The sequence below is a fragment of the Gracilinanus agilis genome, chromosome 4 (assembly GCF_016433145.1).
Source record: "Gracilinanus agilis isolate LMUSP501 chromosome 4, AgileGrace, whole genome shotgun sequence".
Lineage (NCBI taxonomy): Eukaryota > Metazoa > Chordata > Mammalia > Didelphimorphia > Didelphidae > Gracilinanus > Gracilinanus agilis.
This window is the reverse complement of record NC_058133.1, coordinates 414,149,617-414,168,250: the sequence shown is the minus strand read 5'-3', so window position 1 is coordinate 414,168,250 and position 18,634 is coordinate 414,149,617. Positions and strand designations below refer to the sequence as shown.

General features: G+C 33.7%; 1 protein-coding gene across 1 annotated transcript in view; it reads left to right on the top strand.

Annotated features, from left to right (window-relative positions):
- The window catches only part of SYNE1 (spectrin repeat containing nuclear envelope protein 1), a 122,230-nt gene that overhangs the window by 45,010 nt on the left and 58,586 nt on the right, over positions 1-18,634 (top strand). The window contains exons 24-26 of the mRNA XM_044671720.1: positions 2,306-2,461; positions 14,839-14,997; positions 15,828-15,994. Of these exons, the coding sequence (XP_044527655.1) occupies positions 2,306-2,461; positions 14,839-14,997; positions 15,828-15,994 (482 nt within the window). The remainder of the gene's footprint in view (positions 1-2,305; positions 2,462-14,838; positions 14,998-15,827; positions 15,995-18,634) is intronic.

Below are 18,634 nucleotides of genomic sequence, written 5' to 3'. Positions count from 1 at the left end.
TTCAAAAATCTGAACAAAGAATTAGAATTCTAACATACTCTGTAGTATTGAACAATAAACTTTTGGAAACCTTTTTAGGAGAGCTTAATAGAAATACGTTCACCACAGTCTATAGATTAAGTGATTATCCCGAGTTCCTCCTACTGATTATTTAGAAAAATTAAATAAAAACTATTCTATCTTGTAAGAATTCACATTTGATCTGTGAGGTCCCATTGTATATGAAAGTAATGCTCCAGAGGTGTGAAATAAAAAGATTTATTAACAGTATCACATGAGGTTAACAGAATAAATCATCTTCCTACCAAGTTGGCATACCTAGAATCTGTCACTGACTTCCTTTATAAAGTAGTTCATCTTCATCACTTAGAACAATTGAAAACCATATATTAGATATTAATAAGAATTCCTTTAGTATAAGAAAGCTTAAAGCTACTTAAGGAAATTATATGCTCTTCTTTAAATGCAAAACTGATAACCATCTTTGGAATACTGGTGACCTAAAAAAGAAGAGGGGCTTCAGGTGTTTTGGGAAGATGTTAAAAAAAATCAGGGTAAAAGTAATATACTCCATTTTGATGATTCTTTGATACTCCAGGCTTTGAATTAAAGACAAAGGAGAGATATTTTGACTAGTTTATTTTCAAGATTAAATTAGGTTTCTCTATTTTATTAAGGATAATATTGGAACTTGGAGAATTTGGTGTCTGAGGCAACTATTATTTCCTTGGGTCATGATTATCAGAGAACTGTCACTTGTTATAAACAAAATTAATAGTATTATTTCTATTCAGCTGAAAGGAATTTCTTCCTTACCCCCCAAACCCTCACCAATGTTCTTCAGTCTTCCCTCTCTACTGCCCCCTACAATCCCAATTCTCTACTACCTTAACAACCAACTAAAGGATTGATATTGGCTAAAGTGTTATATATCCACATTACCTATAATTTTAGATCCAGCTATACATTCCTGGATTTTCTGCTTTGTTCCAGTTGTGCAGACCTTTTTGTACAGAACCAGAAGGCTATATAAAGTACATTGCTTATATGATCAATTAGTTGTAATCTTAAGGTTATTAGAGCAAAAAAACTATGCAAAGTGGAAAAGGAAAAAAACCTATAAAAACATTCCAAAAACAATATCAAAGCACTGGAACATTATTATTGGGACAGTGTCAAAACCTACATTAGAAAACAAAAGTTTTCTAAGTAGCTTAAATAATTAAATTTGCAATAATATTAGGTTCTCCATCATATATTAAAATAGCAAGATATTATTTATTTACATATTTACAAATATAATAATAGCTGCTAGCACTTACGGAGCATTTTAAATTTGCTAAGTACGTTACATACGTTATCTTGTTTGATCTTCATAGTGAGATTATTATACCCATTTAAAGGATGAGGAAGTTGAGGCAGGTAGAGGTTAGGTAACTTGCTTCAGGATAACACACTAAGTAACTGAAGCAGAATTTGAACTCATGCTTTCCTGACCTAAAGTACATCACTCTATCTACTGCAACACCTTTAAGTATATATTTTATGTTTTCATAGTATAATGGGAAACTATTTCATTGTGTGCATATTTTGAATATGTGTGACATGAAAAATATTAAAGATGTAAAGGTGAATTTAGGAATGAATCTTTCAAAAAGCATCAGCATTATCCAGTTTAAGTGAAGAGTTAGAATTAAATGGTATCATGTAAAGAGAGATGGGAGGAATCATTACAAAATTCAGAGTAGAAAAATTTCCTCCAAAACTTTGCATTTTTCCATTAGAATCTGCAAAACTGCCAAATGACCTGCGTTATTGTGGTTCCGTTGTCTCAGCCATGTCCAACTCCGTGTGGAGTTTTCTTCCCAAAGATACTGGAGTTGTTTGCCATTTTCTTCTCCAGCTCATTTGACTGTTTAGGAAACTGAGGCAAACAAGGTGAAGTGACTTGCTCAGGGTCACATAGCTAGTAAATGTCTAAGGCAAGATTTGAACTGATGAAGATGAGTCTTCGTGACTCCAAGCCCAGTAATGTATCCACCACCCAGATGTCCATGTAGTAGTTTAATAAAGAAGTGGACTAAAATTAGGTGTCATTGTTTCAAATAGTATGGAAATAGAGCAAGTTTGAGTAGAAGAAAGAAACCCAAATTTAAATAGACATTTATCATAAATATACTCTCCCAAAATGAATATGTAACAATACGATCAAAGTGAAAATACCATTTATGTAACTCATTAGAGTTTTACAAAGGCTTTCTTGTTGGGAAAACATAAATATCCACACTTGTTTATTTCCATGCAGGAGTTAGAAAATGCTGTTGGAGGTTGGACAGATGACTTAGCACATCTGGCACTCCTGAAAGATACTCTCTCAGCATACATCAGTGCTGATGACATCTCTATCCTTAATGAACGCATAGAGTTGCTCCAAAGGCAGTGGGAAGAACTCTGTCATCAGGTAAGGCACATGCTTTTACTTAGTTGTTTTCATTGATGTCCTCTATCTTTTTATGCTAGTCATTCATTTCTCCTTCTAAACCTTACTTGTGGCAAAGAAAAGCAATTAAGCAAAGCCATTCATTACCTTGCCCATATTCAGTAGTGCACACAATAGTCTAAGTAGTCCCCTTTCCTTGAGGGAAGAATCCTGTTTTATTATTTCATCTAGAGGATTTCAGTTGGCTTTTCAGTAACGTAAGAATTCAGCTTTTTAATAATCATTGACTACATAGTTTTAGTCATCATTTCGAGGATAATTATCTTGGTTCTGCTTATTTTACTCTAGATAAAAAATTTTCCCATGTTTCTATGAATCCTCCAAGATTTATCATTTCTCACTGCCCAATAACATACCATTCACATTTATTTATGGTGTTTTAAGTTTGCAAAGGACTTTACTTAATACTGTTGAGTTATTAATTGCTTAAATTGCTTAAATGTGGGTACTATTATTATCCCCGTTTTATAGCTGAGGCTGAGAGAGCTTAGCTGACTTGCTGGGTCACACAGCCTGCAGTGTCTGAGACAACATTCATGCTCATATCCTTGGGACAACAAGTTCAGCTTTCTCTTTACTATGTCACCCAGCCCTCTACTCATATACTATAATTTCTTCAATTATTCCCACTACAAGAACAAATATTTTGTTTGCAGTTTTTTGCTATGACAGAGTGTTTTTATGAATAGTTTGGAATATGTTGGTCCTTTATTTCTGCTTTTGACCTCCTTGCGGCATATGTTTGCTAGTAGGATATCTGAGTCATAACTTTAGACCTTTTCTTACTTGGTTCCAAATTCATATCCAGACATTTCACATTATTTCTTTTTTAAAAAGTATTACCCATCTTGAAAAGAGCTTCACATAGGAAATGGAGGGGTTTAGTTTTCTTTTTCCTATAGTAAGTCAGGTTTTCCTTGATAATCTTGAGCAAGGAAGAGGCATTGTCTTGTGTTTTAGGAATATCCATTTTTAAAAACATTTTCCTTATGTCTTAGAATTGAACCTAAGTATCCATTCCAAGGTAGAAGAATGGTAAGGGCCAGGCAGTTCGGGTTGTTCAGGGTAACAAACCTAGGAAGTGTCTGTAGTAATATTAGAACCCAGTACTCCCCCCATCTCTACACCTGACTCTCTATCCACTCTCCATCCATCTAGCTGCCCTTGGGAATATCATTTTGTTAGCTGTGTAGAAAATGGATTGGATAGGAGAGAAAATAATTCATTGATTCATTAGTATTTATTAAATGCCATGCCCTTTGCTAACTACTAAGACAGGAAAATAAAATCTCTATCCTCAAGCATTCTAATATGAATATATATACAATATTCATAAAGTAGTCAACAATAATTCAAGGTAGTTAACCCACTAGTAATTGAGGAGTGGTCAGAAAAGGCTTCACATACAAGATGGTGCTTGAGCTGAATCTTGAAGGAAATCAGGAATTTCCAGAGGCACTGCAAATATATTCCAGGCATGGAAGGCACACAATATAAAGTCATAGTAAGAGGAGATCAAGATGGGATAAAAGAAACCCACATGAAAGTATAATGGCAAAGTCTAGAGAGTCAAACACACTGCTAGTTGAGGAATGAAACATAACCAGCCAGAGCCCATTTCCAAACTGGAGACCCAGGAATGAATTCACCAATGGCAGAAAGGCAATAATTAGTTAAAACGAAAAGAAAAAAAAGTGAGAATCTTCCAGGCTGTTAAAAGATTTATATGTTAAAAAGAAGAGTTTATATTTCATCTTAGAGGCAATAAGTAACCATTTGAATTCACTATGCAAAAAACATAATCAAACGTGGGCTTTAGAAAATCACTTTGGCAGCCATGAAGGCCACTGGAATAGAAGAGAGTCTTGAAGCAGGAAACCAATTAGAAGGCTATTACAATGGCATTTGGAAGAGATGACAAGGTCCTAAACTAGAGGAGTAGTTATAGGAGTAAAGAAGAGGGGACACTAAAGGAGATGTTGGAGATTTAAAACAATAAAGTTTGACAAATGGCTTAATATGTGGGGTAAGTAATAGAGAAGTTTGGAAGACTGCCTGACATATAGTAAATAAATGTTTAATAAATGCTAGTGAAGAGAAGACTCCCTTCTCACTACAATTAGACTCCCCATCACATAAATGGAAACTTTTTCTTTAAAGTTAATGTCTTAACTGCTTTCTAAAGACCTATTCTCAGTGACTTGACTTTTCTGCCTATTTTGACATTGTTGACCGCTCTTCTACTCTTTACTCCCTTGAATTCCTTGTATACATTGGACCTAATCGAGGTCCTCATCATCTCTTGTCTATAATTCTACCATACCCTCACTGCTTTCCCTCTTCTAGTTTCTCCCTACTCCAGTTTATTCTCCACAGGTACAAGAGTGATTTTCCTAAATTGAAGATCTGACAATATTTCTCTGTCTCCCTTTTTCTCTGTCTCTCTGTCTTTCTCCTTTCTCTTTGTCTCTTTGTTTCTATCTCTGTGTCACTGTTCAAATCTTGTTGCAGATACTTAACAGCTAGGTAACTTGGGGCCAGTCCATTACTACCTCTGGGTCACAGTTTTCACATGTGTAAAATGAGAAATTTGGTCTCAATGATCTTACAATAAAATTCTGGCTTTAAATCTATGTTTCCCTGATCCCTTGATCACCTCCCACTTTCCCAGTCTTTTTATTATACTAGCCCCCTCCTCATATTCTATAATCCAGTCATACTAACTTAAGTCATGGCCACACATTATATTTCATCTCCTGTCTCCTTGTCTCTGCACTACATGTCCCTCTTCTCTGGAATGCACTCTTTGCTTGCATGTCTTGGAAGTCTTATTTCCTTTGTGATTCAACTCAAATGCTACCTTTTACATGAAGCCTTCTCTGATTTCTCTCCACACACACCCTTTACATTTGTCTTGTGAATTCACTAGCATTTATTAAACATTTATTTACTATATGCCAGGCAATACTAGGTACAAAGAAAAGCAAACAGATGTTCCTTATTCTTGAGCAACCCACAATTTAATGGCCGAGACAACATGGGAGCATCTATGTATAAATAAGTATTCTACAAGATAAATTGGGCATGACCAATAAATGGAAGGGACTAGATAGGGGGATTGGGAGAAGGCTTCCTATAAAATGGTTGAATTTTAGTTGTGACTTCAGGAAAGCCAGGGAGGAACAAAAATATTTGTAGCAAAGAATTGGACACAAGTTGTGGTATAGAATTGTAATGGAATATGAAATGATGAACAGAACAATTATTAAAAAAACAATTATTAAAAAAAAAACCAAAAACCTGGAAAGACTTACAAAGTGAAATGAGCAAAATCAGAAGAATGTTGTACATAGTAACTACAATAATGTACAACGATCAACAGTGAATGACTTAAATTTTATAAGCAATGCAAGAATCCAGGACAACTCCAAGGGGCTCAAGACAAGAAAGACTATCAATCACTGTAAAAGAACTAATAAAGTATGCGTGCAGATTGAAACACATAATTTTTCACTTTATTTCCTTCGTGAATTTTTTATTGTATAATTGGCACGTGCCTTCACAATAGGATGAACATTGAAATGTGCATGATAGCACACATACACTTGGGGAGAAAGGTAAGAGAAAGAGAGGGGAAAGAACATGGATTGAAAATTTTCAGAAAACAATTATTAAAACTGTATCTATGTAATCTGAAAAAGAAAAATATAATTAAAAATTAAAAGCAATGAAAAAAGAGAAAGCCAAGTAAGGCAAGAAATGGAAATGGAGATGAACAGTTCTAGGCATGGGAGGCAGCCTGTGAAAATACCTACCAGTGGGAGATGGAATGTTGAACAAGGAATAGTGCAAGTTCTCCCCCAAAATACCTTATAATCATTTTATACATCATACGAACACACTTTTATATATGTTCATACTGTCTCCCTCATTAAAGCACAGTACCTGGAACGTAGTAAGCACTTCATGCATGCATGCCCATCAGATTGATTAATAAAGTTTCATGTTCTCAGGGCATGCCAGAGATGACTTATTGGCATCATTTTCATTAGATTGTCCCAATTTTGAAAAACTCATGCTAAAAGTATCATTATCATTCTATTGAATGATATAAAACAACTTCTAGGACAGACTCATTTTTAGTAGTTGATATCAAGAAAAAACATTCAGAGATAACATATTTGTAGGTTGTTGTATATTTTTTCCCCAATAGTTTAGGCATCTATATGCTACAGGGTATAGAGAACTAGATCTTGAGTCAGGAAGACCAAAGTTCAAATGTGGCCTGAGCTTCATTAGCTGTGATTCTGGCCAAGTCACTTCTATCTGCTTCAGTCTCCTGTAAATCTGTAAAATGGGGATAATAATGAACCTACTTCTGAAGGTTGTTGAAAGGATAAAAATAATATTTTGTAGTATTTTGTACAACTTGAAGCACTATATATGTGCTAGATATTATTAAATATCCCATTCACATTCATGCCTCTGGACCTTTATGCCATTTGCCAAGCTCCCCCCATATATATCCGTGAATTACTTTCTAAACTTTGTTAGTCCTACTATTCCTACAAGTGCCAGCTACTATTTGATATCTTCTTCAAATCCACAAACTCCAGTTTTATCATAGAATTTCTTCATTGCAAATGCCATCCAATCTAATTATGAACTGACTGCTATTGTGAGATCTTATAGTCTCTACTCACTGTCTGGCACTTAGCCATTACTACCTTGCAATATTATTTACCTTTTAATTCCTTCTTGTGTTTCTCATTTGACTATATATCCCTTGGAGGACAGAAGACAGGCTTTTTATTCCCTTTATTTTTTCAGAGTCTAGTGAAATGCCACTAAATGCTATATAGTCACTCAACAAATGCTTAGTAAATGTTTGTTTTTATTGTTGTTGATGATGATGAAGATGATGGTAAGAGTCTCTGACCTAAAAGCAATCATTCAACTTCAACTTCTATATATTTCTGATCATTCTTTCTGAAAAAGAATACTATTCCAGATCTAGTCTAGAGTTAACAAGGCCATTCTTATAAATATAAAAAAATATGCTACTCGGAATAACGGTGTTATTTTGGAAATGTTAATGTTAACTGTTAGATGGTATATGTTAAACTTATTTATCATACATAAATATCTAGGCACCAATCTGTTTGCAGATGAATTTAGAATTCTCCTTCAGGGATGGGTGACTACATGTCATGATCTGGAGAAGAGGCTGGTTGATTAGTTACTAGAGTTACTAGCTTATGGGAACAGACTAGGATTTATTAGGGAAGAGATGGCCTGAAATAGATGGTTTTGTTTGGTGTGTGTGTTTAAATATATATCTTTACAAATTGTAGAGTCTTATAGAACAAAATGAAAATCAACCTTTGTCTCCTTATCTTTTTACCAACTCTAAGTTAGACAGAATGGTTCTTTAATATGTGTTCTTTTCATAGATAATAGTTCAACTTGTAACTGAGCAAGAATATTATGTTTTTCTTACTAGTTCTTGAACTAGGTGTTTCCGGTAAGCAGCCATAAAGTTTAAAACCACAAAAGGAAATGGGCTGGTATCCGTGTTTCATTTTAAAAATCAAATGTAAATAGCTGGAAAATGGCATTACACCTCTGTTGAAGGGGACTTGCTGTTTTTATATTCCAACTAATTTAGTTGATGGAAATTCAGGAGTATTTAGAACTGCAGATGATAATGAGGAAGTAAACTACTGTAAGTATATATTCTACCAGAGTTAATGTATATGATTATCTATTTTTAGACCTGACAAAGCAGTTTGTTGTACTGCATATAACTATAGCTTATTTGTTTGTATATGTAGTTATAACTTGAAGGGTTTTGTGCATTTCACATGGAAAGATAGAAGGATCATTACTGAATTGGCTTAATATTTTTTCTCAAATGTTTATTATATAACTCATATTTGAAGCAGAAAAATATGTGTTTCCGGTGTCAGTGCGGTTCAGACAGTAAGCTGCAACCTAACTCTTATCTTCTTTGGTACAATGTCAATTACAAAAAAGCCCCTCTTAAATCCTAAATTAAATGTAAAGGCAAGTATGAAAACCATCATACATTCAACTAAAACATAATTTATTTGGGCTATAAGCAGCCTCCAAAAATTATATAATAATTTTCAAACATTCTTTATGAATTAAAAAGTAATGTGTCATTGACATCATTTTAAAGAATCTATAATTTATTCATTGTAATTATTTTAGCCTCCCATGAGCCTTCCAGCACTTAGAGCAATGATTCTGAACCCTTTTGGTGTCCTGGATCCCTTTTTCAGTCTGTTGAAGCTCATCAGCTTAATGATTTTTAAAGGGAACCAGTTATATTCCATAAAGTTATAAAAAAGTTTTTAAAGCAAATTCATAAACTCCAGGTTAAGAATCCTTGATTTACTACAAAATATGAAAATATCTTTCTATGCCAGTGGATAGCCTTTCTCATCATGAGCCTCTTGGAGTTGTCCTGGATCCTTGTATTGCTGTTAATAATTGTCACAGCCAATCTTTGAACATTATTACTATTATTGTGTATAACATTCATTCTCCTGGTTCTGCTTGCTTCACTTTGAACCACTTCATCTAAATCTTTCCTGTTTTATTTTTTTGTGGTCATCTGGTTCATCATTTCTTATGGTAAAATAATATTTTAAGTATATAGGTATAGATAGGTAGATAGATAGATATAGATAATATCATATCATATCACTTATTTAGCCATTCCCCAATTAATGGACATCCCTTCAGTTTCCAGTTCTTTGTCATCACAAAAAGAACTGCTATAAATATTTTGGTATAAGTCCTTTTCTCCTATCTTTGATCTCTTTGAGAAACACACCTACTACTATTGCTGGGTCAAAGGGTATGCAGAGTTTTATGGCACTTTGGTCAGGGTTCCAAATCACACCCCAGAATGGTTGTATCAGTTCACAGCTTTGCTAACAGTGTATCAGTGTCCCAATTTTTCTAAGACCCCTCCAAAATTGATCATGTCCCTTTTTTGTCATATTAGCCAGTCTGATAGGTACTTAAGAGTTGTTTTAATTTACATTTCCCTAATTAGTAGTGATTTGGAACATTTTTTATGACTAAAGATCATTTAATTTCTTCATCTTACAATTCCCCATTCTATCCTTTGACCATTTGTCAATTGGGAGATCCTTTGAATCTTCTTATAGTCAGCCTAATGGCTCTGACTTTGTGAAATCTTATTTGAATCCTGACTATATATTTCCTAGATTTGTTCATTTGCAAATTTTATGTGAATATAATCTTTGCCTTTACTCTAGTCATTGATAAAATTGTTGAGCATCACTGAGCTAAGCCCAGAACCTTGGAGTACTTTACTAAAGATTTTCTGTCCAGTTGACCTTTTAATAAATAAAAAATTAATCTTGGAGACTTTATGCTAAATTTGTAAGTATTCATTAGTAAAGAGAAAGAAGGTATTATCAGCCTAACTACCTAAATTGTCCAGCTCAGTTGCTGTTTCATCAGGTCTTAGGTTCTCAAGTGGCCCTGATTCATATCACAAAAGAGCTAACCACATGGCTGGGCCAGACAAATTAAGGCCGGTCAAATTCAGGAAGGAACCAGGTCAAAGAGAACCAGTTCTTGCTTCTCCTGGCTCTTATATCTTGCCCATGACATTAAATCTGCTAGGTTTTTGATTGGACAGTCTGGGTCATATGTTCTGAAGTCCAGGCATGTAATCCTGCCATGCAAGGGGGGCTTCCATCTGCCTCTTCCAGAGTCAGAAACTGTACCGTCACCCTGCCTGCATCCTACCTTAATGCACATGTGCCAGCTATGAGTTATATTTTATGTTATTTCATACAACCTTTAACCATAAATGGCTAGTCTTTGAATCTACTCTGAGACTAGACTTGAATTGTTTTAATTATTTTATATATTATACTATATCTTTCCATATTTTCCACAAAAATAATTCTATGTATTCTTTGTACATTCAAGTTATTGAATTCAATTAAAATAAATGCACATTTATTAAGACCTTTCTTAATTTGGAGATGGATGACCTGTGCACAATGAGTAGGGTCTGCCAATTCTTACCTCTGTGAACTTGAAAAAGACATTTAACCTATCTGTGTCTCATTTTTCTCAAGTAAAATGAGGCTGTTGTAATAAAAGACCTCTAAGGTTCCTTCAAGCTCTAAATCATTGATTAGTCTCTATTAGGCCCTGGAGCTACAAAAAAAAAGGAAAGGAAAGGAAAAGGAAAAGGAAAAAAAGAAATATAATCTGGATCTATTTCTAGGGAACATACCTTTTATGTAGATAAGAAAGTTTAAAGGTAATTTAGGGAGGAAAGTCAAGATAAACTAGAAAAGATCAGGAAAGACTTTGCAAAAAGGTGCTACTTGAGCTGAACCTCAAAAGCAGATTCTAGTTGATGGATATGGAAAGAATATATTCTGGGCATATGAGGGTCAGTCTGTATGAAGGCAGAAGCAAGTAAACAAATACTAACTTTAGGGAATACCTGTTCATACAGTTTGACTGAAAAATGGACTATTTCGATGATAGCAATATGAAATGTCCTGAAAATTTTAAAAAACACAGAGAATTTTAAGTATCAGTGGGAAAGCATTTTATCCAAGAAGTAATAAAGAGCAACTGAAGGTTTTAGAGCAGAGCTGTGACATGGTCAGAACTGTGACCTAGATAATTTTATTAACTGTGCAGAGAATAAATTAAAAAATGGTAGAAACTGGAGTCAGAGGAACCAATTAGGAATTTTTACCAAAAGTCAGAGTGAAACGTAATAAATAGTGGAGAAAAGGGGAAGAGAAGTGAAAGATGACATAAGATTAAAAAAAATGGACATGTCTTTGCAAGTGCTTGTCTTTGAATGCTGAGACAGAGGAAAAAAGCAGGATGATGTTGAAGTTACCATCCTACATGACTGAAGGGATGACATTGCGGGGGGGGGGGGGGGGAGGGGAGGCCTTGGCTCTTGTTAGAAGTAAGGAAGCTACAAGGGCTAGTGGGTTTGGCAGGAGAGATATTTCCTTTTGAACCTGTTGAGTAAGGTGTCTATTATAGGACATCTTCTGGAGCTGTCCAGCAGTGCAGTTGGTGACAAATGACTGGAATGCAAGAGAAGAAATGTAGATTTGGTAGTCAGTCAGCATAATGGTGATAATTAAATCCATGAGAAGTGATGAGTTCTTTGAGAAACAGTGGGAAATGTTTATTAACCCAGAAAGATGACTGAGGATAAGATTCTATAACTAATCTTTTAGGAAATCTACATAATGGGAATCGTTTCTATTTTATATTGAATTGTCTGTTTTGGCCTTTTTAACTATAAAGAAAGGATTCTGTGAAAATGGGCTGGAAGACCATAAAACTTACTTATTTATACTCTGGTTAATGGTCAAATATCTGAGTTAAATAAGGAGAGTTATAAACTGGGGAGAGGACTGTGAACTTTAAAAAATATATTTTGATAAATGTATTTCCATATGTTTTCTTTTGGAATTTGATGTATTTTATTTTGTGCATTTAAAAACGTTATCTTGAGAAGGCTTCATCAGACTAACAAAAGTGTCCCTGAAACTGCTCCAGAGTCAATAGGCATTAACTCCAAGCAAAAGTATGAAGTATTCAAAGTTCATTCTTAGCACCCCTGCATGGCCTTTGTGCCTTTGTCTTTTTTTAGTATTCCTTTGCCCCTACTACCAAGTTTTTTGATGCTTTTCTAAGCTTTCCCCTTTTACTGAGGGAACTAATTTAAAAAAAAAACAATTTACATTACAGTAGTGACTTAATGACTCACCCTTTTCAGAAGCATTTACATTTTGAAAGGAGGGAAGCACACTTAAGCCCAAAGAATCTGTCACCTCTGACAAGTGATTGTGGAGGTATTTTGACCTAGAGGGTTTCCCAGCTACATATAAAGCCTTAAGTAATTACAAAGCTACATACTTCCTTTAAGTAAGCACATCTAGGAATATTCAAAATATTCATCAATATTCAGGTTCCATATCTATAGTAACATCAACCAGCTCTCAGTTTCAAATGGAACTTTCCCAAGCAAATTCACAGAATGAATTATTTGTCATCCTGTTGTGTGATTTTTACCTCCTAAGCATCTATTTTTTTCATATTTTATGAAGGAAATCTATCAATGGTTTAACATTTTACCCTGTCTACAAGTGTTTAAATTTTAAAGGAAGACTTTGAAAGAGAAAAGTGTTTTTTTCCTAATACAAAGGATTAAATAAAGTTAATATTTTATAGATATGCTATGGACTAGAGCTCTTAAGGAACTGTTTGAAGGAAATCTTTGAGTGGATTGCTGGAAAAAGTCAGCAATAGAGTCAAAAGATCATGAGACGGGGTTAGGGTGCCCCCCTGGGCAGCCCAGGAAAAAAAGAAAGCCAGAATTGGCTCCTGAGATGTGATGTGTGAGAATTAGTGAGCAGAGAAAAAGTTTGGTAAACTGAGGCAAGGGTGGATTTCACTGACTTCTCATCCATGTTTATTTCTAGCTGAACTTCCCTGTGAGCAATGGCAGCCACAGAATAGCAAGCTAAATGAAGCAGTATATATGTATCTCTCTCCTATTTTTCCATCTTGTCCCCCTACCACTTTTGATTTAATAAAATTACTAATTTATGTCAAGCCTCATAATTTCCCTCTTACAGAACTTACTATATTCTTAGGGAATGATAAGAGAGAAACAGAAATGCAAACACAACTATGGTACAAGGGAAAGCCAGATAAGTACAAAGGAGAAAATCTTGACATGTGCTGTGAGTTGAGTAGGGAAAAATCATATTCACCTTTGGATAGAAAGAGAAAATATATAGGAAAATAGAAAGACTTCAAAATGGTGATGTCACTTGAATCAATTCTTGAAGAAAGCAGAAGAATGGCAGGGGTATGGAGAGGGAATGTATTTGAAGTATATATTTTCAAAGGATAAAATAAGCAAAATCATAAAGAAAGAAGAAGGGATAATGAGAATTGGTGAGAGCAAGTAGCTAACATTTATGTAGTGTTTTAAGCTATACAAAGTGCTTTCCAAATATCTCATTTGATCCCTATATAACAACCATGAGAGGTAGCTACTATTATTTTCACCATGTTATAGATATGGAAACTGAAACAAAGCTTGAGTGAATTTGCTCAAGATCAGCAAGAACCTCAATATGAATTTGAACTCCTCTCTTCCTGATTACAGATCCAGTGCTTTCTCTACTGTAGTACCTACCTTCCAACTAGAAGTTGGCATGAGCATAGAGTATCTGAGTAGGAGATAAGGTTGCAAAAATAAATTAGAAATATATTTTGATATGCCAGCATCAGATATTTAACTTTATTAGCTTGACAGTAGAGAAACACTGACAATTTGGGGATAGCACAATGACTCATTCATTGTGGTACATTGAAAAGATAATCAATAATGACATAAAGGATGATTGGAACATGAATAGTCTAGAGGTAAGAACACTAGTTATAAAGTTATTGTAGTAGTCTATAGGATAAGTAATGAAGTCCTAATAGTAGAATTTATGGCAGTAGCTCAAAATTAGTAAAATAGATATTCATATATATAGTGGTTTTCTAGAAGACATGTAAATTGCCATGAAGGAAACCCTATATCTTTTTTTTTTAGACAAGTACTATGTAACAAAGTATAGTGCTTGTTTCTTTCTCCTAAATGGAGCCTCTTGGATATTCTTAGTCTTTGATATTCTTAAGATATTCATTAACAAAATGGAAATAGCACATGATTTGGGGTCAGATTTAGATTCCAGTATCAGATCTTCCATTTTTCTTCCACATCATCTTGAGCAACTTGTTTAACCTGTTTTCTCATATGTAAAATTAAGAGATTGTATTAGATGACCTCTGAGAATAATTATTCTTAAGTTTATGGTCCTGATATTGTGAAAAGAATGGGGGCCATAGAATTATTGGCTTTTTGTATTGAAAAATAACTCAAAGATTATTTAGACCTTCCTTTTCATTTTGTTATTGAGGAAATTGAGACCTAGAAAGGTAAAATGATTTGATAAAGATTGCACAAGAAGTTGAGTGGCACAGACAATACTAAAACCCATACCTTAACTATTAGTATAAAATTCTTACAACTCACTTTATCCCATGTTAAATACTTCATTGGGTATCTTAGATTCTGTTCTTCAAGACTTATATGAACTGTTTAAATTCCTCTTAATGAATCCATCATAATTTCAATATTTATTAATATTCTCTCTCTTTCTCTCTCACTCCCTCTCTCCCATTTTCCTTTTCTATATTCCCTTTTCCAACATTGTCAGGTATCTTTGCGTCGGCAACAGGTAAATGAGAGATTGAATGAATGGGCTATCTTCAGTGAAAAGAACAAGGAGCTTTGTGAATGGTTAACTCAAATGGAAAGCAAAGTTTCTCAAAATGGAGATATCCTCATTGAAGAAATGATAGAGAAGCTTAAGAAGGTATGAAATGTCCAGCTTTAGGATTTTATTTTACCTATGCACATTTTAGTCTACATGAATTCTTAGTTTACATGTAATTTTCTAACAAAAGAACTCTCTCATTTGATTAATATGGAGACTGGTTCTAAACATTCAATATTAGAGTCATCCCAGATGCTTGTAGTGATTTTTTTTTTACCCAGAATTCATTTTCATCATGTCCATGATATTTGGTATGCTTTTCAACTACTTAGATCACTACCCAAACACCCCCTCTACTATTGCTTAATGTTTTTCCATTTAATTCTATATATCCTTCCTCCAGGGAGTCTCTACTGAATACACTGAATACCTTCCTCTATTTTAGGATACTAGTGCAACATGTGGGTTGCCCATTTAATAAGTTTAATTTTATTTGTGTAATAAAATTAACACCTTCACTCTCACTTAATAATTATTTAATAAATGAAACAAATGAAAAATAAAATGATATTATAATCACCATTTAAACTTTTGGACAGTGATTTCTCTAAGATGCAGCCTCAGTATCCTCTATTGTGACTTTTTATAATAATTCTCACAAATTATTCCATTATATTAAATGATACATAAGCACATTTAAATGAATAAAAACACAAAACAAAACAGCTTTTTTTGGTATTATATCACTCTACCCACAGAAGCATATAATTGTACTTGCAAATAAGGTAGATTTTTAGAGATAAGAATGATCTTCCATACAATTATTCCCAAGTACACACTAATAAATTGATTTTTTTTCCCTTATAGTGCATTGGTGTATACATTAAAATAAGCCCCCCTGACCTTCATGACTGTTATTTCTTACTCAGGATTATCAGGAGGAAATTGCAGTTGCTGAAGAGAACAAAATCCAACTACAGCAAATGGGAGAACGACTTGCAAAAGCTAGCCATGAAAGCAAAGCATCAGAGATCGAGTACAAGCTAGGAAAAGTCAATGACAGGTGGCAACACCTCTTGGATCTGATTGCAGCCAGGTAAAAAGGACGCTCTTATTGCCTTCATTAGAGTTTATGTGCACAGAATCTAAAAAAAAGTTTTCTCAGAATACAACACATAAATTCTTTTCTATACTTCCACATTCCATTCTGTTTCTCTAAAATATTTCTCAAAAATTAATTAGCTTAAGTCAATAAACCTAGTGATAATTACATTAAATCAGGGAGTTGTCGATCAACCTCCCTAAAATACATATCTGAATGATTTACTTGTTTACTTCTAGGCCAGAAGAGCTATACCTAAAAACCTCTTTAAGAATATAGGAATTGAGGGGAATATGGAAATATATATTGTATGAAAACACTGATATAACCTATATCAAACCACCTCAGGGAAGAGAGAGGGAGAGAGGGAGGGAAAGAACATGAATTGGAAAATGTCAGAAAATATAAACTTTCTACATAATTTAAAAAATTTTAGCTTAATTTGTATAACTATTAAGCTAAATTTATTTTTATTATTATTATTAAAATATTATTTATATTCAATGGACAGCTATTTGGCTCAGTGGATAGAAACAAGGCTTAGAGTTAGGAGGCCCTGAGTTCAAATTTGGTCTCATTGACTTTCTGATTGTGCCTCTAGGTAAATTCATTTAATCCCCATAGCCTAGCCCTTACCACTCTTCTTTAGAACCAATACACAGTATTGATTCTAAGATGGAAGGTAAGCATCTAAGAAAAGAAAAAGTGATGAGCCCCAGCCTCACTCTGTCCCCCACTTAAAAAAAAATCAAAAAGGCTCCTTCTAGAAGTATTGGCATCTGATATGATTTTAAGTAGCTATAAAAAACAATCATAAGTATGATAATTACAATAATACTAATGATAAGGGATTGCCTGAAGGCAACTGCTAGGCAGATATTGATGTGGATTGAATGTTATTAATTTAACAAGGGAGGAGGGATTTCAAATGGCAATAAATCCTATCTCTGTTATTCCCAGCTGTGCCAGAACTGCCCCAAACCCTATTTCTTCTCTGAACTCCATTATTTGTTCATGTTTTTTTGCTACAATCTTTGTGGAAGCGAAGACTTTCTGACAGAGAGGAGACAAGCATTTCATAGCTTATTACAAAATTATTGAGTTCATGGCATTCAAGAGGTCTAATTTACAAAAGAGTTGTATCACAAGATACCCAACTCTGGAGGTAGTTAAGTACATGAGGAGGATTTTCTTGGTTTCACTTAGTAAGAAGGCAAAAAAAAAAAAAAAGCAGTTAATGTATGTCAACATTTGAGGATTTTTGTTTGTTTTAACACCCTTATAATTCAAAATTATTTTAGGAACTCCTTGAAAAGGGAAGTCAGTGATTTGGTTTCATTTTAATGAATGCGATTTGTTACTTTGCTTACCTTGATTATATATAACCTCAATTGAGGCTAGAAATTTTACTACTATTTTAGCTTTATTTAATTTCTATTCAAATCAAAACAAATTTTTTACAGAAGGTCAAATTGAAGACATTCTACTATAATACTCCTACCTACTAGAGGAGCTGAGATATATGCATGCTTTCTTTGAAATATTTTTCCTAAATCTATAGAAGAAAGATATTTCAAAATAACCCATTAAAGCTAGAAAAAATATCTTAATACCATTACCTGAGATGTTTTGAGAGACATGATGCATGAAGGCTAGTTTAAGCATTTTGAAAATTAACTTAAAATATCCTACAAATATTAATATCCTACAACTAATAATTAGTATTATTAGTAATAATTATTAATACCATTAATGTGATAATTAATATTACTATTTTAGAATATACTATAAGTATTAATTATCAAATAAAAATTAGGTTTATTGTTTTCATTTCAAAAGAATTTTTATATGTTATATTGATTTTCCTAAGCTTTAGGTTTAAAGATTTCAAATATTTCACATATTTTTTCTTTTTTTTATATATTTTTTTATAATTCACATATTTTTAAAAAGTGAAATTAAATTACCAATTATGAATAAATCATGTTTATGAAGCATCCACCATGTCCTCTCAAACTTGCTAAGATATTTTTGATCACAAATAATTATTTATTTTTGAAATGTTATATGAGTACCAAGCTTACTTCCCAAAAGTTTGGGTACTATATGTAACAACATTTATATCTCCCATCCCCTTCACATATACTTTGTTGTTTTTTTTAAATTTTATTTAATTGATAGTTAATTAAGAAAATTTTCCTTGGTTACGTGATTCATGTTCTTTCTCTTCCCTCCTCTCACCCCCCCTCCCATTTGCTAAGATATTTTTGTATGTTCCCTACCTGCAGGAAAAAAACAACAAACAAACAAACTCAAAATCCTAGTACTTATGATGAGACTATGTAGTATAGTAGAATGAGCTCCAGCAACAGAAGACTTCCATTTAAGGCATACAATGTTTATTTGCTGTGTAATTTTACATAATTCATCTGGTCTCTTTGCAATTCAATTTCCTCAGCTGTAAGATGGGGGTGGGAAGGGGAACATGACTTAGCAAATAGAGAACCAGTCTTGGAATTGGGAAAACATAGGTTCAGGTCTCCTCTCCCATACTAATGACCTTGGTACTCTGGGTATTGTACTTAAATCTTCATTCCACTAGCATCTTGGTCAGAGTTATCAGGATTTACTTAT